This window comes from Papaver somniferum, chromosome 9, assembly GCF_003573695.1.
Source record: "Papaver somniferum cultivar HN1 chromosome 9, ASM357369v1, whole genome shotgun sequence".
NCBI lineage: Eukaryota > Viridiplantae > Streptophyta > Magnoliopsida > Ranunculales > Papaveraceae > Papaver > Papaver somniferum.
In genome coordinates, this window is record NC_039366.1 from 168,688,232 (window position 1) to 168,713,179 (window position 24,948).

The window sequence follows — 24,948 nt, forward strand, 5'->3', positions numbered from 1 at the left end:
TATCATTCCTTTTATGATGAATGATTAACACATGAGAGTCTGGTGCCACGGGTCTTGGACTGTGAAACTGATCGTCATGATCAGTGGACCGTCAGTCCCCAGTATTTTGTTAAATCTCTCCTTTTCGTCTTCTCTTCTTCTGGCAAGACTTGGATAGAGGACCCATGTATAAAAATTGATGTAAATACCTAGGTGGTCGAAATTGGAGGTACCTTGATAAAGTACTTAGTGGAAAGACCTGGTGGACACCGATCGACTGTGGAAGTTATGAATCCTGTCTAAGAATTGCTGCTTGCGTGTACGGGTACGTTTACTAAAGTTCCCGAACTTCAACTGACTTCGCCAGTACGCATACGGGTATGCATATGGCTGCACAAGGGCCGGTACAATTCGGTTTTCTTATGGAACCGGTCCATGTACCTGGTATTGACCGGTACCTCATTTTGAGGACCGATACCTGTACTTGTACCTGGACCTGTACTTGGACCTGTAAGACCGACCCGATACAACACCGGTACCGGGTTTTACCTATTACATTTATTAATCAATAAGAAGAAAAAAAACTCCACAAGTTCTTCCCTACTTTCTCTCGGTTCTCTTCTTCCGGCCAGCAACAATCAACAATTTCAACTGATGCTTCAACAACAAGAACAACCCATTCATCAATCAATCAATTCATCCGTTCTGCAACATAATCACTTCTGAGCTTTTCTGTATAATTGCAAACTAAACCCATTAACATCATAATCATTCAGAACCCTAATTTCAACTAATCAATGGAAGCAGATAATTTATACACCTGTTTCGAATTCCTTCTTAATTCAAACACAGTATGCATCTGCATCTTCAAAATAACTTCAAATCAATTCAAATTTCTCTTTAATCTCTAACCACAGACTCTAATCCGACCCATAACTCCATTGCAGTAGCCACTAGATAAATAATTCAAATCAACATGCAACTAACCAAAACCCTAAATCAATTTATAACTAAATTACCCAACAATAGATAAATTACAACCTGTAGAAAAAGAAGAACTAAAGAAATAAAATATTATGAAGCAGAAGAAGAAAAAAATGATGAAAAATTGAAAGTGGTTACTAAATCAAAGAAGTTATTAATTCGTTGCATGTGATGAACCACTTACTAATACATCTATTATTATTGAAATTTATAAAATACGTTTTACATCAGGTGATGAATTACCACTTGTTGGTTCATATCCAAGTCCAGTTGTGCTTCTTGGGAGATACGGGATCTGGTACTAAACAATTATCCCTTGGTTTAGTTATTGGTGGACTCGGTGATTGAAGTATTGACGTTTGATTATTAAGGATTTGTGGTGGTGGTATTCGTTATGTGGCGAAGAACAAGGCGGTGGTTTATGACGAAGAAGACAGAAGAAAAAGAGATGAAGTGGGTGAAAGAGATATTTACTCTTAACCTAAAATCTAATAGCCCAGATTAATTCTTATAAATGTTATCAACGGTAAGTATTGATCGGTTATTTGGGTACCGGTTCGACCGGAAATCATACAAGAACCGGTACCTCTTCTACACCGGTTCTGAAAATGAGAACCGTTTCCTGTACCGCCTTAGCCGGTTCCGGTCCAATTCCGGTCTTTTTCATCGGTCCTGGTCCGGTTCTCCAGTTCTGGTTCGGTTCTTGTGCAGCCTTAGGTATGCATACTATAGCTCCCGGACTTCACCTGACCAACCAGTACGCATACGCGTATGCCTACTAGATTGCCGGTCTTGGACTACACATATGCAAGTACGCATACTGTGTTTATATCCAATCATGGTTAATCGTTCTAAACTCCCATTTCAACCATTGGAACGTTCTTGGAAGACGACAATAGCTGTCTCACGCAAAGTATTAGTTTCAAAGAAATTTTCAAGTGATCGAATGATCAATACGAAACATTCTGAGTCTACATCAAATGACTGTCTCATACAAATCATGTAAGATGTTACAAGGCGATTTTCACATGATCATCTTTTGACTTTCGTCAAGAATATAAGATGAACTTGGTTAAAGCGAAAGCTTACCAACACATATTTTGAGAAATATGTGAGCGAGTTAAACTCAGATCGAAATATCAAAATGTGTATAATCGAAGTCTATATAGCTATACGACTTTTGTCTCAAATAGGAGATAAAGTAGATAGACTTTTGAGTTATAGATGAGTTCAAGTCTCCACATACCTTTTGTTGATGAATTTCCACAAGCTCCCCTTAATAGTTATTCGTCTTCAATCGATGAACACCGTGAAGTATAATGCTCAACTACACTTTCTATCATAATCCTAGACTTAGCTATAAGTAGACTAGAAATCAAGACTTATAGTTTTGACAATTAAACTTGACAAACAAGCTTGAGATAGCAACGCTTGCGAGTTCGACCGAGCAGTGCTCTAACAACTTGTTGCTAAAATGATTGCGGAGCATGATTATCTAATCAACATAGTTTAGCATCTATATTTTAAAGAGTTTATCAGTTTTTTGAATCCTTCTGCCAAGTGTTACGGTAGGATTACAACTAGGTATGGCATTATGAAACTGTATGTAGAGTTCAAACTTCAATTACAAGAACAATTTGATTTAATGACCTTTTAATATAGTTTAAAAACTGATAATTGGACTTGTAAACTTACAAAAGATGGTTATTATTGTGTAAAAATGCAATACATAGATGATGAATGGAAACCGATTAAGAAAACAGTAGCATACAATTTAGCACCATCACCACACTAGAGAAGTTCTTGCAAATTTTGTGAAAGTGCAACAGCTCTAGGTTAGAATATACATATATAGTAAGCTTTTTGCTTTAGATGCTGAAAATCCTAGAGCCGATGATGTTATGATGGAAAATCTGAAAACTTGGTTTGGTAGTAAGAATTGTCTAGTTCTTGAGGGGGATCTGTTTCAAATGAGGTGTAGCAATCATATATTGCATTTAATTATATTATGTGGGGTGAAAGTATATGTTGCATTTATAAAAAGTATTAGAGATTGTATGAAATATGTCAAGTCAAGTCAGGAAAGAAAATAGAGGTTTGTTAAATGCTTTGGCACAGTTAAGATTCCTGCAAGGTTTGTCAGTTCAGATGTGGACACTAGATAAAACTCCGCCTTTAATATGCTTAAGGATACAATTGATCTGAGATAAAGATTTGTCAGGTTAGCTGATTTAGATTCTGATTTTACTATACCACTAAGTCCAGAGGAGTGGCAACATGAATGCATATTTGTGAGTGTTTGGAAGTGTTTGATGTTATTTCAACTAAATTTGCATGGATTAAGTATCTTACAAAAAATATGTATTACAATGGGGTTTATGAGATTAATAAAAGTATTAAGTAATGTGAATCTAATCCTCATGTGTATATCATAGAAATGGGATTGAAGACGAGGTCAAAGTTTGATAATATTAGAAAGAGTCTAACATGTTGTTGAGCACATGAGTGATTTTAGATGTATTGAGTTTGTTAATAAGAAATTATACGGTGTGCATAATTGTTTAACTCGTTATAAAAAATTTCAAATAACATTGATCTCTTCATGTGAATGTAAAAGTAACTTTACAGTACCAAATTATTTTGAAAATTCAGCTAGTGGAATATGTTCAACTGGAATTGAGAATTCTAGAAATGACTATGAGTATGATGAACCATTGCTTTGAAGAACCATTGCTTAATAAAGGCACACCCAAGGAGATTGAGGTTAATAAAGGCACACCCAAGGAGGAATATTTAGAAGAAATACTTAGAAATACTTGGAAGAACCATTGATTAATAAAGGCACACACAAGGAGGAATTTGTGTTTGATATATTGAGTTGGTGGAAGAATCATGCTCCTAAATACCCAACACTTGAAAAGATTGCAAGAGACACGTTGGTTGTACCAGTGACAGGTGTACCATCAAAATCTATGTTCAGTGCTGGTGGTAGGGTTCTTACAACATACATAAGTTCATTAACTCCAGAAGTTGTTCAAGCATTGCTTTGCTTAAATAATTAGTTGGCAGATCTCAGTGACAATGCTAGTACTTGTTAGTGCTTAGCAACTTTCTTTTCCTTTCATATTTCTTGCACACACATTTTAATTTCTTTGGAATGCAAATGTACAAATACTTTGAAGTTTGAACGTGTAAGGAGTAAGGAATGAGGAATGCATGTTGCACGCTGCTTACAAGTTACAATATACACATTTCAGGAATCATGATCCTATTTTTTCTGGATTTCTTTATGTTTTTTTTTTTTGTAAGAACATGTAACTAAGCAATTTGGAACATTTGTGTATGTTCACTTTGTGTTTGGCACATGTTTTGAACTAAAAACTTGATATTTTGAACTGAAAAATTGGTTTTCATGATTTCTGTCAGATAACGGGAATTATCGGAAGATTATCCCGATATCCGATAACTTTAGCTTAAAGGGATCAGAATTGATCTTTAGATTTTTGACGGAAGTATCGTAACAGAAGCGGCTGAGCCCTCGACAACCTTTAAAGAAAGAGCAGTGCTACCCCACACAGCTGCGTGGGAAGCTTAAATAAGCTAGCAGCTTATTGACCGTGAGATTGTTTCCCCAACCGTTAGATTGGATTCATTTTTATTTTTTTCCTATAAGATAAAGCTGTCATATTTTGTAAATCAGAAAGAGGTCCTTTAACTTATTAAATATAAAATAAAAACTATCTTCTTCTTCTTTATGATTATCTTCTTTATTCATGGCAGAAAAGAATAAACTTCACAGTTCAAAACTACCTAAAAACTTTCTAATGTCGGAAAACTCTTGCATTTTTACCATTAAGTTATATTCAACCTGGGTTTGATATGGAAGATGTGTTTCTTCGTAAGAAAATGGCAGTACAAGCTACATATTACTCTTGCATTTTTACCATAAGTTATATTCAACCTGGTTTGATATGGAAGATGTGTTTCTTCGTAAGAAAATGACAGTACAAGCTACATAATAAATTAATGGTTAAAAGTGATCAGAAAACACTCTTTCAGATGCAATTGAATTTAAGTTTTCAATTGTTTACATCCATCGATCTTCTTGTTTATGTTGAGTTACAGTGTCACAGTGGTGCAGTTGGTTTTGTTGGGTTTGAAACAAATATGATGATTAAATGAAGAAAACCGAAAATCAAACAAATTAAAAACACCGCTCATTAGAAACCCCCAAAAATCATATAATCTCAACTACAAATCCAAATACAGTTTTAGAAACCCTCAAATACTTGATATAGTAAAAAAATAGAATAATAAAAACAGGATGATCAATGAAATGGAAAACTTGATATAGTAAAGAACAAGATGATCAATGAAATGGAAAAAAAAGATCAAACCTTGAGATTAAATGAATGAAATCAGAAACCAACCCCTTCACCCAAATTAAAAATACGAGCTGAAAAATAAAAATATTCAACCGACCATTGAGTTGACATCCTTCCTGTGCAACAACAATAATCTTCGCCGAGATCTTAATAGAGATAATAGAGATAATAAAGCTAAAGGATATAAGATGAAATGGAAAATATTAAAAGGACCTGATTTTAATACACTAAACTCTGCCAGCTGTATTTTCTATAAAGAGGAGGAATAAATCTAATGCAACGGCAAGTGAGATAATCTTACGGTCAATAAGTTGCTAGCTTATTAAAATTTCCCACGCAGCTGCGTGGGATAGCACTGCTATTAAAGAAAAATTGTTTCTCATAATATTGGGTGCTCACAACGATGATTAGTGCGCTACCAAAGATTTTTTATTTAACACCCCATCTATCCCTAGTTCTTCTTTTGCTGTCGTTGCTCTAATACCAAATTCCAAGCAGACCATTCTCGCGCGAGAAGAGTAGTAGAGAGAGTTTAAACCAGAGAACCTAAACTATCAAACAATGGCGAACGCTGAAGTAGATGTTGTAGATTATGAAGACGAAGATATGGAAGATGCAGTTGAAGTCGATGCACCCAAACTCAGATCAGCCGTTACCGATTCCTCATCTGCTCCATTAAAGACCAAAGGACGAGGTTTTCGTGAAGCAATGACAACTGAAGCTGAACGCAATACTCGCTTCGCTTCTAAGGATTTTGATTCACTCGCTTCTGACGGTGGTGGTCCTGCTGCTCAACGATGTTTGTTCCATCTCTCTCGTTTCTTTGATTTTAAAATTAGGGTTTCGAAATTTACAGTCATTTTATTTATTTATTTATTTTCTTATTAGATGTTTACAGACAGGCCTTATCTTCCACTAGGCCACTAGTATTATGATGCTTGAAGCTAAAGATAGCTTGAGGATTAGGGTTTTGGATAATTGATGGTGGGTAGGTGGGGCTTAGGTAGGTTAACTTCAGCATGATTATCCTTAAGACAAGGGAATGGACCTGGGTATCTAATGTTCGTCTAGTTAGATTTTGGTCAATTACAATGATTTTGTTTCTTGATGATGGTGAGTGTTAGATGATTTTACTCTGAATTTGATGACCTAGGGTTATTTTTTGGGTCCTCTGTAATTTACACTTTTATTTGATGTTTCGTTTGTCTAAAGCTATCGAGGGTTGGATAGTTTTGGTTACTGGAATTCATGAAGAAGCTCAAGAGGATGATCTACATTCTGCATTTGGTGAGTTTGGGGAAGTGAAGAATTTGCATCTAAATCTTGACCGCAGGACTGGGTTTGTAAAGGTAAGCTCATTTTGGTTTCATTCATGTATACGATTTTTGTTAGTAACAGGAAGCATATCTTGTTGCAATGCTGCTGATGTTATCCTAAATTCCACAAATTTCTCTGGCATGGTTGTTTAAGTTTTTTGAGTGAACGACGTAGATTAGGATAAGATATTTGGGTTTGGTACTTTATATCGTGTATCATTAATTGGTGCAGATAAAAAAGCCTGCAAGTTGATAGAAAAGAGAAATATCTTTCGCCTATTCTTCTTTTTTTGAGAGCTCTGTTTTGACCTTCTGAAGTGGATAACCAAACTTATAAAGGGTTCCGTTTAAGTTAGTTGTTACTCGAGTCTCGACAAGCGTTGGCTCCAAGCAGTGTTCCTTGCAAAGAGCTCTTGTTGTGTCAGACCCTTATAATGACTTTGTTAAGCTTTCACTTTGTAGTTATTGATGAAGATCTACTGTAGGGAAATTCTTGTCGTTCCTGATTGTGTATGTGAATCCTCTTTGGTACTCAGGGATATGCATTGATGGAATTTGAGCAGTTTGATGAAGCTCAATCTGCCATATCTGCAATGAATGGTGCGGAACTTCTAACACAGATCATCTCAGTTGACTGGGCCTTCAGCAATGGACCATTTAAACAAAGGAACACCAGAAGGAGGTTTGTTACTTCTATGAAATACTCTTTGTATTTTGTTTTGTTTCTCTGGAGCAATTTAGTTTCGATTTGTTGAATCTCTTACTTGTTGCTCTTGGGAAGGAGAACCTGTCTAGATTCTTGCTATCTTAAGTTAAATTGTTCTCAAGAGTCAAGAAATTGTTTCATCTCTTAGTTTCTTACAACTTCCATTTCTTTCTTTTATTTGATCAGCATCTTAAATTCTTACCTAATATCATTTGTATGAAAATTCGTAATTAGGAAATCCATTTCTACATTATTGGAGGTGATTTTTATAACAATCTTCCGACACATTTAATATTAGATGCTTACCTATTAAAATGCTTGTTCTACTTATTAATATTAGATGCTTACCTGTTAAAATGCTTGTTCTACTTCATTTTTCATTTTGGAGTTGTCATCATAGATTGATTTTTGTAAGACATTGGTTATTCACATTTGCAGATCCCCACGTGGGCATCGCTCGAGGAGTCCTAGGAGACGCTTTTGATTTTGTTGGCATTCGGGTGGTTGTGTGTTGTCCTGAAGGATTTTCAATGCTACTTGGCGACAATGGATTATATCTGGTTGTACCAATCTGCTAGTTTTAGGATTGACCTGACTTTTTCTTTTGCGTTTTCTCTATCAATCTCACTTTATTGATGTGAACACAGAATTAACATATGCGAAAATCTAGCTACTCCTGGTTTAAAGATTTTGTATTTTTTTTGTGCGAGAACTAGTGAAGTTTGGTGCCGTATCCATTGCACCAAAAAATTAGTGGTGTTGAGTCTGTTCTTTTCAAGTGGCATCTTCTTGCATCTTGGCTCAAAACCAGGTATGCGTGCTGAATTTTGAACACAATCTTGCGTTGATCTAGTTTATGAACACCGTTACCGGTGTCACTGAAGGTCACTGAAGTTATTAGCCATGTCTAGTTCTTCCATTATGTGGCAGTGTAGCTTGCTATTAAAAAGTTTCCAGAATCTGCTTACTCCGTATTGATAGATGGATTTGGAACATGAATTGATAAGAACATTCAAAATGAAGGATACAAGTTTATCAATCATTGTTCAATCTAGTGATTGGTCAAGAGGATGTCCTGTGGTCTACTGATATGAGCGAGAAACGCATGTAGTTCTGCAGTAGAGGTCCCTACTTCCGACACAGCCTAGCGCACAGCAGCACCAAGTTCCTCTGCTCGCTTCCTCATGTTCTTTCCTTCCTCTGAGGCCATCAACTTCCTTATTGGGCTTGCAATCGTAGTCGATGAGGTTACCTCGCCTCTATGTTCCCACTCTCTGACAACAACGCCAATCTTCAACACCTCTGTCACCAACAAGGCATTACTAGGCTGGTCCGAGTGCATGGGACAAGTTGCAATCGGCACACCCATGCTTATACTTTCGATGCATGAATTCCAGCCGCAATGGCTCAAGAATCCTCCAGTGGATGGGTGTGCTAGGATCCCAAGCTGAGGCGCCCAGTCTCGTACAATCATCCCAACTCCTTTCACCCTCTTTTCATAACCTTCTGGCAGTTCAATTCGCCTGACTTGATCCTGATTAGAGTAAATGTCACCACGATCGGCATCCCTCAACGCCCAAACAAATCTCTGCTTACACTTTTCAAGTCCAAACGCGATTTCTTCAATTTGTTTATCAGACACGGATGTCATCGTCCCAAACGAGACATAGAGAACTGAACTGTTAGGTTGTGCATCTAACCACTCCAAGCATTTGTGACGCGAGGATTCCCCTCCCGCAGAATTGGAGTGGAGCATTACCGGATTCAGTGGTCCAAAAGCCCATTGTTTCTTGTTCTCCTCGAAAAATGGTTCCCGACCTAATATATCGACGAACTTGCCTTCAATACGACGGCACGTATTATAGATTTTACCAGCATCAAATCGAGATTGTTCCTTCTGCTGAAGGATAAATTTAAGAAAGCCATCTGGTACAATATCCTGGCTCGATTGATTGATCGGAGATATGTTTAGACTCTCAATATAAGGATTCGAAGGTTTCCCAAGGCTCCCCCATTCGTAAAAGAGTGTAAAAATTGCTGAGCAACTATTGAAACAATAAGATTCTCCATTAGGAATGGAAGAAGCTTCTTCAGCAGCGAAATTCATGAGAGAGTCATGAACAACGGCAACCCGTTTAGCAGTGAGTGAGAGAGAGTGTAGAAGTTGAGCAAGGGGTTCACGGAAATTAATCGTGGCTTCAAACGTGGGTAGGAGATGAATTGGCCACTTGTTGGATGCATCTGGATCAGCAGGAGGTGCGGGAAAAGATGGGAGTGAAAAGTCGTGGAAATGAATGTTGGAGATGGTGGAAGGATCCCAACCATGGAGGCGATTCCTGGCTTGACGGTTGTGCGTGACTGAACCAACTATATGAACTGTTATTCCGCGCTCTGATATGAGACGAGAAAGGTGTATTAGCTGGTTCAGATGACCTTGTGCTGGTAGAGGAACCAATACAACCTCCACTGCGGCCTTATGCGGTGGTTCCTGCTCTTTTAGATGGTGACCGGTATCGATTGGGTTACGGAGTTTGATCTTGAAAGGGTTGCCTGAATCTGAGTTTTTAGGTGTTCGTTGTTTTCATATTCATTCTAAAAGTTTCTTTTTATCAGGATAAGTCTGGTAGAGGAACCAATACAACCTCCACTGCGGCCTTATGCGGTGGTTCCTGCTCTTTTAGATGGTGACCGGTATCCATTGGGTTACGGAGTTTGATCTTGAAAGGGTTGCCTGAATCTGAGTTTTTAGGTGTTCGTTGTTTTCATATTCATTCTAAAAGTTTCTTTTTATCAGGATAAGTCTTGTGCTCATTTTTATGACTACCAAGAATCCCTGAAGACGACAAAAGAAATTAGGGGATTTTAATAAAGTGCCACACTTCCAATTTGCAGTTTAAGAAAATGCCACCGTTTTTTTCAGAGTTTATTTAATGCCACACGTTTGACCTTTTCCATCCAAAAAAACTGTTGCTATCAGTTAGTGCATAGGTGGCATTTATCCAGCTTAGTAAAAGACATATACACCCTCTAATCTGTCACAGCTCTATCTCTGCTTAAACATCTCAACTCCATTTACTCCAGCCATCACCCTGTAATCTGGCATACTCAGCTTCACCAGGACCACGACCAGCTTAACCTCATTTCTTCATTTCCAACAATCTCTGCCTGCGAACACATCAGAACTACCACCAAACTGCAGCGGCAACAATACCAGACCATTTCATCTCATAAACATACATCTCCTCATACCATTTCCAGTGCCAATTCAATTTCATTACCAGCAAATCTGTTACTCATCTCGCTTGCAATCTCGCCATGTCCAGTTCAACAACATCATACCCATCCGTAATCCATCACCGATTCCTCCTTGTTCTTGGGTTCACTGCACCTGCAACATCCACCAGTAAAACTCTCCAGCATCAACACTGTCATGTCACCTGTCCTAGCATTCATCTAAGTCACCAAATACCCATGGAACTCTGTAGCAACACTTCAGTTCCATGGCAATTCATCACCAACCATCGCAGTCATTTTCTCTTGCTTCATCTCAAGAGCCTACAACAACTCCCTGCAGCTCCTGTGACATTAACCAAGCACAAACCACCTTCAATTCTGTTGCAACTACCACTGCAAAACACACCTGCAATTCCAGCTCAAACCTATCTTCAGTTCATCTATAATATCAACAGCAACATCATTTCCTCAAGTACCATCAATGGCACTAGCAGGAGTGTCTTCTTATCCCTTGTTCTCATCAACTTCCTTTCCTTGAAGATGTTCTTCACTGAACCCTAAAATTCAATTCGATATTAATTTCATCCCCAAAATCACTCAAAACTCGATTCCGAGTTGAACTCATCTTCTATTCAACAACTTTCAGCAACATCCCTTGTACACAGGCTCAACTGGTAGAAACTGAGCTTGAAGAGGTGAAGAAAAATCCATTTAGGACTTTTATCGAACACCTAATGTGCCATTCTCATCTTGGTGTAACATTGAAATTTCTAGCGCTTCTAAACTCACTGAAACACCTGCAAATTCAATTCACAACAAACCCATAGTTCAGAAACTATTCAACAATCATAAATCTCCAAATCCAGTCCAAATTATCAACCAACAAGACCATTATCTTCACTGGTTTAATTGGTCTTCAAACTCCATCAACTGCTCAGCATTTCGAACTCATTTCAGCCTGGAAGTCGAGATATAAAAGCTCTTGATAGACCCTGGCAAATACCCATTGTAGGCTCTGAAAAATGATTCACGGAAGCAACACATTTCCTCCTGTTATTCTTTTCTTTTTTTGTTTACCGGTGATAAAGACGGTGAACCCATGACTAGTAAAATAGGGTTTTCAAGGGTAAATATGTAAATCACGAAAGATTCTTTTGACCGAGTCAGCGAAAAAGACCAAGTGTGTGGGTCCTGACGGAAAAACTAACGGTTGTGGCATTTAATAAACTCTGAAAAAAACGGTGGCATTTTCTTGAATCGGGATTTGCAAGTGTGGCAGTTTGTTAAAAATCCCAAGAAATTATTGTGATTGGACCAGTTTTGGTTACATGATTCTCCATCCATCCCATATTTCCATGACAACAGATATGTGGTTCTAGAATTTGGGTACGTAAGGTCTCCTGGTTGTCAACTTGTTTACGGTTCTACCTCATTTTAAAGTTTCTTCTCTAATTAATAATTTTGAATACACCATCATTTAGAGCCACAACTTCTCATGAGATTGGTCGGTGGATTTCAATATTGCACTTTATTGCGTAGCCGATACTTACTCAGTTATGGGGTAGCTTAGAACCAGTTGGACTTGTCAAGCACACCCAAATGGAACTGTGAACAATATCCAAGCAGATCTGTAGGTACACATTTCATCTTCCGCCACGTGTCCACAAAGACACTCGCGGAGGACATGCGGCTGAGTGGATCAAGATATGATATCACACGTGGACAGCCAAGAGACGCGCCTTGTCAAGATAGCGTCGCCACCCACCAGATCCAACGGTAGAGGACCGAGGAGACAGAAACACTAGAACACTGCGAAGTACTGGAGGATAACCCAAGAGTCACTTTATCCTATCCCCAGAAAGATCTGAGATCTACGGCTGAGGATAGTCTAACTGACACAGACAAGACAGGGGCAGAGGACAGCTGTCTGCCGCGGACAGACATCTCAACTACCCGCATTAAATATCCTCAAACAGCATACGTGTCAGTCAGCCTGTGGAGGAAGCGCAGATAACACTGCATATTCAAACGGAACACGCAGAGAGAACCGAGAACACGAAGACCTTTGCGTAAGCGGCACAAGACACAAGAAGATAAGGTTATAACGGGCTTCAGAAGTGGACCCCACGTAACCACCCTATAAATATCCCTCTCTCCCAAGTGAAGAGGGGGATCAGAGAACACTTAGAGGAGAATAGGAGAGAGACAGAGAGAGATAGAGAAAGTGTAAGTGAAACCCCTCCTGCTACGCAGGCCTACGTTGATCTCAAAGTCATTCGACTATTTTTGTAACCATCGTACACATAATGAAAAACCCAAACCCGCAGACAGAGATCTGAGTGCTGAATCACATAAGTTAATCGTTTCATCTATATTCATGCATTTATATTTTACATCTTCGATTCGATACTTATGGTACATCATGTTCGTAGGTTTTATACTTCATCCATTATTTATCTTATTATGCGAGTTAAGAAAAATGATTGTAATTGATGAGACGAGGAAGAGTTTTAGGACTCTGAGTCAAGGAATCAACATAACCGATTCATCCCCTTCAGATGCAGCCTATTTACTATATTGTCGTGAGTCTGCGCGCATTATTTGTGAACACGCCGATGACAATGATCTTTGTAGCAAAAAGGTGGATTCTTTAAGGTGGGAGTAATGTCATAGAGGCAACCAACAACTCCCACACATAAAGGCAAATTGTTGTCCAGTACATAGGTGGGACTAATGTCATAAACGCCCTATTCCTGATTCAGAATGCGACATAAATAGACTACTCCCCGCCTTGATGAAGATGGAAGATATAGCAAGTTGAAGAAAACGAGTCGTTATTTGCAAAATTTAAGGAGAAAAGGTGTAGCGTTCGCTTTAGTACTTCTTCTCGAGTTAAATCTGGTATGTAGCACTCCAGCTCATAAACATGGCTGTACTCACAGTACGCGGGAGTGTTATACAAATTCAAAACAGTTAAACTCTGTAAACTAGATAACTGTTCTCACACCCTGGATCTCGTAAATAAAACTCAATCCAAACACACCAAAAACGAAAAAGGAAGCAGAAGAAAAAGAAAATTGAAGAGTACATGGTTATGAACCACAATTTATTTGTATGTACTAATAGTTGTCATAAGGCATTTCCTAGGGCCTAGAGATATGGGCAATGAACGAATTCAACTCCGCATTTGAGCTTCCATCTTCAGAGATCACAGAACTACGAACATCAACGCCTAATTGCTCTGCTCGCTCTCTCATTTCATGTCCATCTTCCGAAACCATCAACTTCTTAACCGCACTTTCTATCATGGTCGAAGATATGACCTCGCTTCTACTTTCCCACTCTTTAACAACCAGACCAACCTTCAACACATCAGTCACCAATACAGTGTTCCAAGGTTGATCCGAGTGCATCGGCCAAGCTGCTATAGGCACACCCATAGTTAAACTCTCCATGCATGAGTTCCAACCACAGTGGCTCAAGAATCCTCCAGTTGATGGGTGTGCCAAGATCTCGATTTGTGGTGCCCAATCCCTTACTATCATACCAATGCCTTCCATCCTCTCCTCATAACCTTCTGGCAATTCGATGTTGCAAGCTTCGCCGCCATCAACAAAAGCGTCTGCCCGGTCTGTTTCTCTCAAGACCCAAATAAACCTCTGTTCGCTATGCTCAAGTCCAGTTGCGAGCTCCATAATTTCTTCGTGTGATAATGTTATCGTTGCCCCGAACGCCACATAAATAACTGAATTCTTTGGTTGGCTATCTAGCCATACCAAGCATTCATGACGAGACTCGGAGCTCTCTGTTGAATCTACTGTTACGACGTTCAATGGACCTAATGCCCACTGCCGATGGTCTTGCGCAAGAAATGGCTCTTGGCCTAACAGATCGATAAACTTACTTTCCAATGGATAGCATGTGTTATGAAGTTCACCAACATCAAATTGTTGGAATTCCATTTGCGAAGCAATAAGCGCCAGAAAGGCGTCGGGAAAGGAACCGTCAATTTTTGAGAGATGATCATCAGCAGTTAAGTACTCGCAAAGAGTCTGAATGTTAGGTATGGAATATGAGCATCCAAGACTCACCCATTTGAAATACAGAAGACCAAAAGCTGAACAAACATTGAAACAATATGAGTCTCCATTCGGAATGGAAGAAGCTTCTTTTGCAACAAATGCCATGAGAGGGTCATGAACAACTACGACTCGCCGAGCAATCAGTGAGAGAGAGTTTAATAGTTCAGAAATGGGTTCTTCTAGGTTTATAAGGACCTCAAATAAGGATTCAATAAGGTGTAAAGGGAATTTGTTTGAGGCATGTCTGGAAACGGTATTGTCAGAAGAAACGGGAAGCTCATTTTGGTTGAGATCGTAAAATGGAGTTGGAAAATCATGGAAATGAAAGTTGGAGTTGTCAGAGAAGTCGTTCCATCCATGCATGCGGGTCTTCACTTGATGGTTGTGCACAGCTGAACCGACGTAATATACCGGTATTCCATGCGTAGAAATAAGTCGAGAAAAGTGAAATAGCTGGTTTTGATGGCCTTGTGATGGTAACGGAACCACCACTACCACAACTTCTTGACGTGCTGCTGCTTCCTCATTAGAATCCTGATCCATTTGAGAGAATCTTATGGTAATTCGGTTCAAACTTTGGATGACCGAAATTTCAATAGCTAGATTGCATCAAGTATCAACTACCAATGCAAAAATCGAAATTCATCTCTTATACTCAACACTCTCCATGTGAAAATGAGAGAACGTGCACCCATGATCAAAGTGTCACTCACGTCGAGATTCTGACCGAGTAGAAGAAGAAACAAACTGGTACTCCAGATTTTTATATTGTAGACGTGACAGTTGACGCCAATTCATTTTTTTTTGTTCTTCTATTTAATAATTTGCGTGGTTTCTCTGGAGAAGCAATATTCAAACCAAATGATCTTGAACCGCTTGCTCAACTGTATGCAATCCTCTGTTAGAGATGTAAGAGTGGACGCAAGTTAACAGCCAATGGTATCCAAAAGAACGTCTGCATTTTAGACGCAAGTTAACAGCCAATGGTATCCATCATTTTGGCTCCCTCTAAATACTCGACAAACTCTCTGAAACTCAGATAAATAACACAAAATTGATTAAAAAGACCAAAATCAACAATTTCTGGGTGAAATGGACGGTTAGATTTTGATACTGTTTAAATGGACAAAAATGTAAAAATAGGCAGGATGTAACTAGTTTCATCGTGCCCATTTTCAAATATTTTTTCTTTTTTTTTAATTTACACAGGATGTATCCAGTTTCATCCTTCTTATTTTTTAAATTTAAGCTAGGATAAACTGGATTCATTCTTGCTATTTTCTTTTGGTCATTTCACGCAAACTATTTTTTACTCGTCCATTTGAACCGTGATTTAAAAATATTTGGACAAATGATCTATTTTCGAGATAAATAAGTGGGAATGAGCATAATTCCAAACAAACTGGAAGACTCCTAGATGTTCATTTCCCCTGGAGATACATGCCAGTCCCAAAATTAAATCTTAACGAACTCCCCAACGACGCTTAAAGCCCTAAACTGTTGGACATAATTTGGTCCAACATAAGTAGGCCCATAAAACCACCACGTTCCCTGTTTGCATTGGCTGAGTGGTGTGGGACTGATAGAAGACCAGAATTTACCTACTCTTTTTGACTCAGTAATTCATTCCCAGTGAAAATCAATCCAAGTCATTCCTTTTTCTTTTCTTTTCTTCTCTCGCTACTCCGCTCCTCCACTCCATCGTGCTTTCTTGTCTTTGTTCTCAATTGTGCCAACACCGCGCAAGAGAAGAAGAGACCATTCTTGGTCTCAACGCATCTCGGAGTTTGAGAGAGATTGAGAGAGAGAGAGACGCCAGTAAAATTCTTCTTCTTCTTGGCTTTGTAAAAAACTTCCCAGTGAGAAAAATCTCAATCTCTCTCACTAACTTTTCGACGATTCTTCAGAGGAAAAAATTTCAGATCGGTTTGGTTCTCTACAGGTATGTAGTGTTTGTTTGTTACTAGATCAGATGAAATTGAAGTTCCCATTTATTTTATCTTTAGTGTTGCATACTCGGTAAAGGATGGTAAAGTTATCGGGAAATGAAAACCCTAGTTTTCTTTGATTTTTCGGGATAGTAGTGGGCTCACTGAGATTTGCAATTCACGTCATTTTGTGGTATGCTAGTTTTTCATGCTAGATTATTCAATTTCTTTGGTTGATTCCTTGTATCAGATTGTTTTGTGGGAGGAATTTAGATGCCACTAGTGCTATTATCCAGAATTTTATGTTCAATTTTTGTTTTGTTTCTCTTTGTGCTTGGATGGTGTTTGTTTACTTTGCTTGTTTCCTTTGATGACATTAGTCTTATTTGGACTACTTTATATATAGCTTTTGCGCAGTTAGTGTTGTTGGTTGATCCGGAACAACCTTTTCAGGGTTTATTAAACTTGTATCAAATGTAGAATAGATCAAGGCTAGTCAGTTTGCCATTTTCTAAGTTCTTTAATGTAATTTGAAAGTCGTTGGAACAAGTAATTAAGCTATGTCTGTTGGTTGAGTGTTTGTAATTTCTGACAGTGTTTATAATACTGATAGTAATTGTATAGTGTGGTATTCACTACTAGCATATGTAGTTTTCCACTGCTTATAAGAATTTGAGTTCTGTGATCTGTTTGTATTGCGAAATGTCCCAAATACATTGTCATCATTATCTTAGATTAACGTTGTGTCAATACCTTATGATGTCTTTCCGCTAGATACTCATTGTGTCCTAAAGACGCTTCTATTCACTAATAAACAGATGATAGTAGTGACTCAATTGCGAAAAACCGTGTCATTACAGTTACACTGAATAGAAAGTTGAGAAAATGAGAATTTTGGTATGGCGCTAGCTAAGCTACTTCCCTTGACATGGATAGAAAGTAAGTAGGATGACAGGTGCAGGAATGAGCCCCTCCCTCCCGAGTTTTAGAAATAGTTGATTCTTATAGATGAAGTTGTTCGCTTATGATGGTCGAGAAGCAGACAGATTCTGGTCTAAGATGGGTGCCTATAAATCTTGAAGCAATATCTTCTGGGTCTTGTGTTGGATCAACAACAAGAACAGCTGATGATAATAAGTAGTTTCGTCCTAACTTAAATTATTAAGGTCAGGAGTTAACACTTCCACTTAGAGGATTAGTCAGATATAGAATCTGCAAATTCAGCACTAGGGCGATATCACCAGTGTCCTTTTAAGCCATGGAATGAGGTAACAACAAATATTGATCCAACTCCCATGGCATGAACAGAGGCTACTAATACAAAATAGAGCAGTGCGAGAAAGAACGGCGACTATGCCAAAATAAGAAGAGAGAAAAGAGACTTATCACCAATGTTGGCCAATAATAGGTTCTGAACCGGTCATTTCTGTTGCCTGCTTGGCCAGGGAACTTCCTGTGCTCCAAAGAACAATCCCTTCACTGCCAACGTCTTACCTCTAGTACAATCTGGGACAGATTCCACTGCTTACAATGAGTCAATTCCTATATTATCAAAGCTATTAGCTTGAACATTACAAGAATGACATAGGTTTGTTTGACATTTTTGTTGCTAATTTCTTTGTGGAGTCCAAATGAAAACTACTTAGAATCTATTTTTTTCAGCATGATTTCTCACTGTGTGCTACACTCCACCCTAGATTGCGCGGATACCAATCCGATACCCTCGGATACTTCCCAAAAGGCTTATAAAGAATTTATTAGTTTTTTTTTGTAAAGGTCTCTTTTGCTTTCACATGCTTTGTACATGTGAAGTGGAGAACCACTCTAAAATAAAATGAAGGAGTTTACTCCCCTCATAAAGAGGGTTGAGAGAGGGAAGTTCGAAGTTTGCTAGCAATGTGGGACTGAAATGTTGTGAGATATAGGTGTACAATGAGTGTTTGTGGGATTAAATTGAGTTTATGTGCCCTAATACACTATTGATTCCTGCAAAATTACACTACCTAAATTATATGTATGCCGTATCGGGCGGTATCCGAATTGGCCATTTTAAAAAATGCAGAACCGGATTCTCCGATATATAACGGTGTCGGACACCTGTTTGAGTATCTATGCAACTCCACAAAATGCAATACGATTTGTAACCTCATGATCTATCGGTTTGAATTTCGACCATTAATTATCAACGGTTGACTTTCAAATTGGTAGATGGTGGGGTTACATGCCCCAGAATACGCTGTTTTTGTGTGGGTGTGTAGTACACAATGAGAAGATCATTCCATGAAAATATAGCATTTAACTAGCTTTCATTTGGACCCTATATTTAAGTGATGTAATGTCAAATAATATCATTCTTACTATGTCAACAGAACCTCCCTCAATTATCTTTACAGGAGTAGGCAATAGATGGCCACAACAATCTCTCACTTGCGAGCAAATGTGAATTTGGGCCGCATCTTGGGACTAAACATAGTTGTAGTCAAAGGAATTATGATTTACAGGAGTGGCTGTGATCAGTAGTCCATGTCTTATGTATAAGTAGTTCATCATATTGAGTTGGGATTTCTGTTTCCCTTCTTTGTAGAGATCAACCTCACTGAACTATCGTATGCATGACAAACTAGGTTGATATATGAAAGCAGAAAAAGGTTTTATGTCCAGCTGAAGCAGGGATATATTTACCATACATAACGCTCACAGCATCCCAAATGACCTTAGTTATGCATATTATATATTTTCAGCTGCTATCAAGCTCCTGACATATGACCCAATTTTAAGAGAATTTCAGCATATTCATGGATTCCTTCGCGCACCATAAAAGTTGCAGCAAGACTTAACTGATTCACAGAATGATTACTAGGATCCATGATAGGTGATCTTTAACTGGTGTACTTGAGATTGTTATAATTTGTTTGCCTCGCTAATAAATATATATAACTATTGTTGATTGAAATACAAAGAGATAGTCAGATAATATGCTATTTTTAGGATCAGATTTTGTCGCTTTTTACTTTATTTGTAGTTTTGAGCTTTATCAGGCTCACGAATTATATGAAACTTAAGTGATTTCTCCTTTTCTCTGTTCATGGCAGATTCAGTAAAGACTATGCTTTTGTAAGTAGTGTCTATTGCTTGTGTAGTTTCAAGAAAATTCCAGACTACACTCGATCTGGAATCATAATAAAATATGGGCCGTCTCAAGCTGCAATCTGGAATTAATTCCATTGAGGAAGAGCCTCTCGAAGAATGTGAATCTATGACTAGCAGTGGTGCTTTAGCATGTATGGTGAATTCAGAAGTAGGTGCTGTGTTGGCTGTCATGAGGAGAAATGTTAGGTGGGGAGGGCGGTATATGGCTGGTGACGATCAGCTAGAGCACTCCCTGATTCAGTCTCTAAAATCATTAAGAAGACAAATCTTTACATGGCAAAGTCAATGGAATACAATTAATCCAGCTCTGTACCTTCAGCCGTTCTTGGATGTGATTAGATCAGATGAAACTGGTGCAGCAATTACTGGGGTTTCCTTATCATCTGTCTACAAGATCCTCACGATTAATATGCTAGATCTAAATACCGTGAATGTTGAAGATGCGATGCATTCAGTTGTTGATGCTGTCACAAGTTGCAGGTTTGAGGTGACTGATCCCGCATCAGAGGAAGTGGTACTGATGAAGATACTCCAGGTTCTTTTGGCTTGCATGAAAAGCAAAGTAGCTGTTGTATTGAGCAACCAGCATGTATGCACAATTGTAAACACATGTTTTCGTGTAGTTCATCAAGCAGGAAGTAAAGGTGAGTTATTGCAGCGCATAGCACGCCACACAATGCATGAACTTGTTAGGTGTATCTTTTTGCACCTGCGAGATATTGAAAGCAAGGAACATTCATCAGCTAATGGAAGCATGCCTTATAGCAAAAAAGAGGTAGTGCATCATGACGCTTTTTGTGTGAGTAACTGTTCTTCTTTACTTTTGTTTATTAATGTCGAAAGCCTTTGTTTCTGTTTCCAGATGGGGATTGACAAGGATTATGCATTTGGGACTAAACAGTTAGACAACGGAAATGGAAATTCTGAATATGAGGGTGTACCCGCTTCTATTGGTTTTGCTTCAACAGTTACCTCAGGTTCCATAGCGAGCATGATGGATGCGAATACTATTGGGGCTGCTAATGGCAAAGACAGTCCAAACAATGTACATCTTATGACAGAGCCTTATGGAGTTCCATGCATGGTGGAGATATTTCATTTTCTGTGTTCCCTCTTAAATATCATCGAGCACAATGGAATGGGTCCCAGATCAAATACTCTAGCATTTGATGAAGATGTGCCCCTTTTTGCTTTGGGCTTGATCAATTCAGCTATTGAACTTGGTGGGCCCTCTCTATGTCAACACCCTAAGTTGTTAGGTTTGATACAGGATGAACTTTTTCGTAACCTGATGCAGTTTGGTTTATCAATGAGTCCTCTCATTCTTTCAATGGTATGTAGCATTGTTCTCAATCTCTATCAGCATCTGCGTATGGAGCTAAAGCTACAACTCGAGGCTTTTTTTAACTGTGTTATACTGAGACTTGCTCAAAGTAGGCACGGGGCTTCATATCAACAGCAGGAAGTTGCCATGGAGGCTCTTGTTGACTTCTGCAGGCAGAAGTCATTCATGGTTGAGATGTATGCCAACTTGGATTGTGATATCACATGTAGTAATGCGTTCGAAGATCTCGCCAATTTGTTGTCGAAGAGTGCGTTTCCGGTGAACTGTCCTTTATCGGGAATGCACATTCTGGCTTTAGACGGTCTAATTGCAGTGATTCAGGGAATGGCAGAAAGGATTGGAAATGGATCACCCATATCCGAACAGAGTCAGGTAGATTTTGTGGAATATAGTCCGTTCTGGACTGTAAAGTGTGAGAATTATGCTGATCCTACTCATTGGGTTCCATTTGTTCGCCGGAGGAAGTACATAAAGAGAAGGTTGATGATTGGTGCGGATCACTTTAACCGGGACCCAAAAAAAGGTCTGGAGTTTTTACAAGGAACTCATCTGTTGCCTGATAAACTTGACCCGCAAAGCGTGGCTTGCTTTTTCAGGTATACTGCTGGTTTAGATAAGAATCTCGTGGGGGATTTCCTGGGAAATCATGATGAGTTTTGTGTTCAGGTCCTCCATGAATTTGCTTGGACATTTGACTTTGAAGATATGAATCTGGATACTGCACTGCGTCTGTTCTTGGAAACTTTCCGTCTTCCTGGAGAATCTCAGAAGATCCAGAGGGTACTTGAGGCATTCTCAGAGAGATATTATGAGCAATCACCTCTCATCCTTGCCAATAAGGATGCTGCACTATTACTATCATATTCAATAATTATGCTCAATACGGATCAGCACAATGTACAGGTGAAGAAGAAGATGACTGAAGAAGATTTCATTCGAAACAACCGACACATTAATGGGGGTGGTGATCTTCCCCGGGAATTCTTGATTGACCTGTACCACTCAATCCTCAAAAATGAGATCCGAACGACCCCAGAGCAAGGTGCTGGTTTTCCGGAAATGACACCAAGTCGTTGGGTGGATCTGTTGCGCAAGTCCAAGAAGACTTCACCGTTCATTATGTGTGACTCTCGCGCATTTCTAGATCATGATATGTTTGCTATCATGTCGGGTCCCACAATTGCTGCTATCTCAGTTGTGTTTGATCATGCAGAGCATGAAGATGTCTTCCAAACATGTGTTGATGGATTCTTGGCTGTTGCAAAGATATCAGCTTGTCATCATCTCGAGGATGTATTAGACGACCTAGTGGTGTCTTTATGTAAGTTCACAACCCTATTGAACCCATCTTCTGTTGAGGAACCTGTTTTAGCCTTCGGTGATGACACAAAAGCTAGGATGGCAACTATATCAGTTTTTACCATAGCGAACAAGTATGGTAACTATATTCGAACTGGTTGGAGAAATATTCTGGATTGCATATTAAGATTACACAAGCTTGGTCTTCTCCCTGCTAGAGTGGCCAGTGATGTGGCCGATGATTCAGAACATTCTTCAGAATCTGGACGCGGGCAACCTGTTACGAGCTCCCTCTCTGCATCTCAGATGCCTTCCATGGGTACTCCTCGGAGATCCTCAGGGTTGATGGGAAGGTTCAGCCAGCTATTATCATTAGACACAGAAGAGCCAAGATCACAACCAACTGAACAACAACTTGCAGCTCATCAACGAACTCTTCAGACAATTCAGAAGTGCCACATTGATAGCATATTTACCGAGAGTAAATTCTTACAGGCAGACTCGTTATTGCAGCTCGCACGGGCTTTAATTTGGGCAGCTGGACGACCGCAGAAGGGTAACACGTCTCCCGAGGATGAGGACACTGCCGTATTCTGCTTAGAGTTGTTGATTGCTATAACCTTAAACAACAGGGACAGGATCGTTCTTCTGTGGCAAGGTGTGTATGAGCATATTTCAAACATAGTTCAGTCTACTGTAATGCCGTGTGCCTTGGTTGAAAAGGCTGTTTTCGGACTCCTAAGGATATGTCAGAGGCTGCTTCCCTATAAAGAGAATTTGGCTGATGAGCTGCTTAGGTCACTCCAATTGGTGTTGAAGCTCGATGCTAGGGTTGCTGATGCTTACTGTGAGCACATAACTCAGGAAGTTATGCGTCTCGTGAAAGCAAACACAACACACATCAGATCACAAATGGGATGGCGAACAATCACATCCCTGCTTTCCATCACTGCTCGACATCCGGAGGCATCTGAATCAGGGTTCGAGGCACTAATTTTCATCATGTCTGACGGAGGGGTCCATCTTTCACCCGCTAATTATGTGCTTTGTGTGGATGCTGCAAGGCAGTTTGCTGAATCCCGTGTGGGGCAGTCAGATCGATCTGTGCGAGCAGTGGATCTGATGGCAGGTTCTGTCACGTGCCTAGCTCGGTGGTCTAAAGAGTTCAAAGATGCTCCAGGGGAGGATACAGCAACAAAAGTTGCTCAGGATATAGGGGAGATGTGGCTGAGGCTAGTGCAGGGTCTGAGAAAAGTTTGTCTGGATCAGAGAGAAGAGGTTAGGAACCACGCTCTGGCATCGCTTCAGAAGTGCTTGACAGGGGTTGAAGGGGTTCCGCTTCCTCATGCTTCGTGGTTGTCGTGTTTCGATCTTGTGATTTTCACTGCTCTCGATGATTTGCTTGAGATTGCACAGGGTCACTCTCCTAAAGATTACCGTAACATGGAAGGCACTCTTGTGCTAGCAATGAAGCTGTTAGCCAAGGTATTCTTGCAGTTACTCCACGATCTCTCCCAGTTAACTACGTTCTGTAAATTGTGGCTTGGTGTGCTTAGCCGCAAGGAGAAGTATATGAGGGCGAAGATTAGAGGGAAGAGGAGTGAGAAACTCCAAGAACTAATCCCCGAGCTTCTAAAGAATGCGTTGCTTGTTATGAAGGCTAAGGGAGTTTTGCAGCAGAGGAGTGCCCTAGGTGGGGATAGTTTGTGGGAACTGACATGGCTACACGTAAATAATATCGCTCCATCTTTGCAATCTGAAGTGTTCCCTGATCAAGAAATTGGGCAGAAACATGAAAATGAAACAAATGCGGCAACTTATAAAGATGTTCAAGCAGTAGGACAATAATAATAATAACAATAATAGATTTCTAACATGTTGAACAGAGAAACCTCGTCATGCCTAGACCATTTTGGTGCTGCTGAAAGTAGAAAAAAGATACAGGTTCCTATACATTTTGTTATTGCTTAGCTGGCTTTCATGGGAGAAAGGCAATGATATTCAAACAAGGCGCATGAAAGTTCCATGTCTTGAGACGAAAAACCCTTGTTGGTGAAACAAAACAGAATTGATTTTATATAGCAAGTAATATAGTCACTTCTCATTCTGTAGTGCATACTATACAATATTCATTGTGTTTTGCTTCTTCTGCACAGATAGTAGCTACTTGTCAATTGTCAAGGTTATGCTCAAGTTTCGCTGATGTTTTCGGGCGCTCTTTCACATGTTGTGTATTTTGTAGAGTGAAAGAGTGTAGATTTGATTTTTCTCCCCCAGTTTTTCAGACTGATTAGTATGGTATATGAAATGGTTTTATAACCCTCAAAGTACAAGACAACTGAAATACTGTTGTGCATTTCTTTTGTACTGATGTTCTATTTTCTTCTGGAGAACTACTATGTGATCAGTACTCGCCTTATAACCATGATTCGACCATGTTTATGAGTAAATACTGCTAGATGCATAATCAAATATCCTTCAAGGTGGTGCACATCGCGGAACACCCACGTCACTACCACATAGGCGACATGAAATGAAAG

At 39.3% G+C, this 24,948-nt stretch overlaps 3 protein-coding genes and 1 pseudogene across 3 annotated transcripts; 2 read left to right on the forward strand and 2 right to left on the reverse strand.

The window, feature by feature from the left end:
• The first annotated feature begins 5,553 nt into the window (after positions 1 to 5,553).
• Positions 5,554 to 8,148, forward strand: LOC113310462 (RNA-binding protein Y14A-like). Its single transcript, XM_026559155.1, has 4 exons — positions 5,554 to 6,147; positions 6,561 to 6,697; positions 7,201 to 7,346; positions 7,809 to 8,148. Exons 1-4 carry the CDS (start codon positions 5,910 to 5,912, stop codon positions 7,852 to 7,854), a joined length of 567 nt encoding a protein of 188 aa, XP_026414940.1. The 5' UTR covers positions 5,554 to 5,909; the 3' UTR covers positions 7,855 to 8,148.
• Positions 8,149 to 8,272: 124 nt separating this feature from the next.
• Positions 8,273 to 9,948, reverse strand: LOC113310461 (annotated as a pseudogene).
• Positions 9,949 to 13,612: 3,664 nt separating this feature from the next.
• Positions 13,613 to 15,136, reverse strand: LOC113309320 (zeatin O-xylosyltransferase-like). Its single transcript, XM_026557747.1, has one exon. It carries the CDS (start codon positions 15,047 to 15,049, stop codon positions 13,748 to 13,750), a length of 1,302 nt encoding a protein of 433 aa, XP_026413532.1. The 5' UTR covers positions 15,050 to 15,136; the 3' UTR covers positions 13,613 to 13,747.
• A 1,227-nt stretch (positions 15,137 to 16,363) lies between these two features.
• LOC113307666 (ARF guanine-nucleotide exchange factor GNOM-like) lies at positions 16,364 to 24,727 on the forward strand. Its single transcript, XM_026556114.1, has 3 exons — positions 16,364 to 16,628; positions 19,707 to 20,539; positions 20,627 to 24,727. The coding sequence occupies exons 2-3, from the start codon at positions 19,802 to 19,804 to the stop codon at positions 24,254 to 24,256; spliced, it is 4,368 nt and encodes a 1,455-aa protein (XP_026411899.1). The 5' UTR covers positions 16,364 to 16,628; positions 19,707 to 19,801; the 3' UTR covers positions 24,257 to 24,727.
• The last annotated feature ends 221 nt before the right edge of the window (positions 24,728 to 24,948 follow it).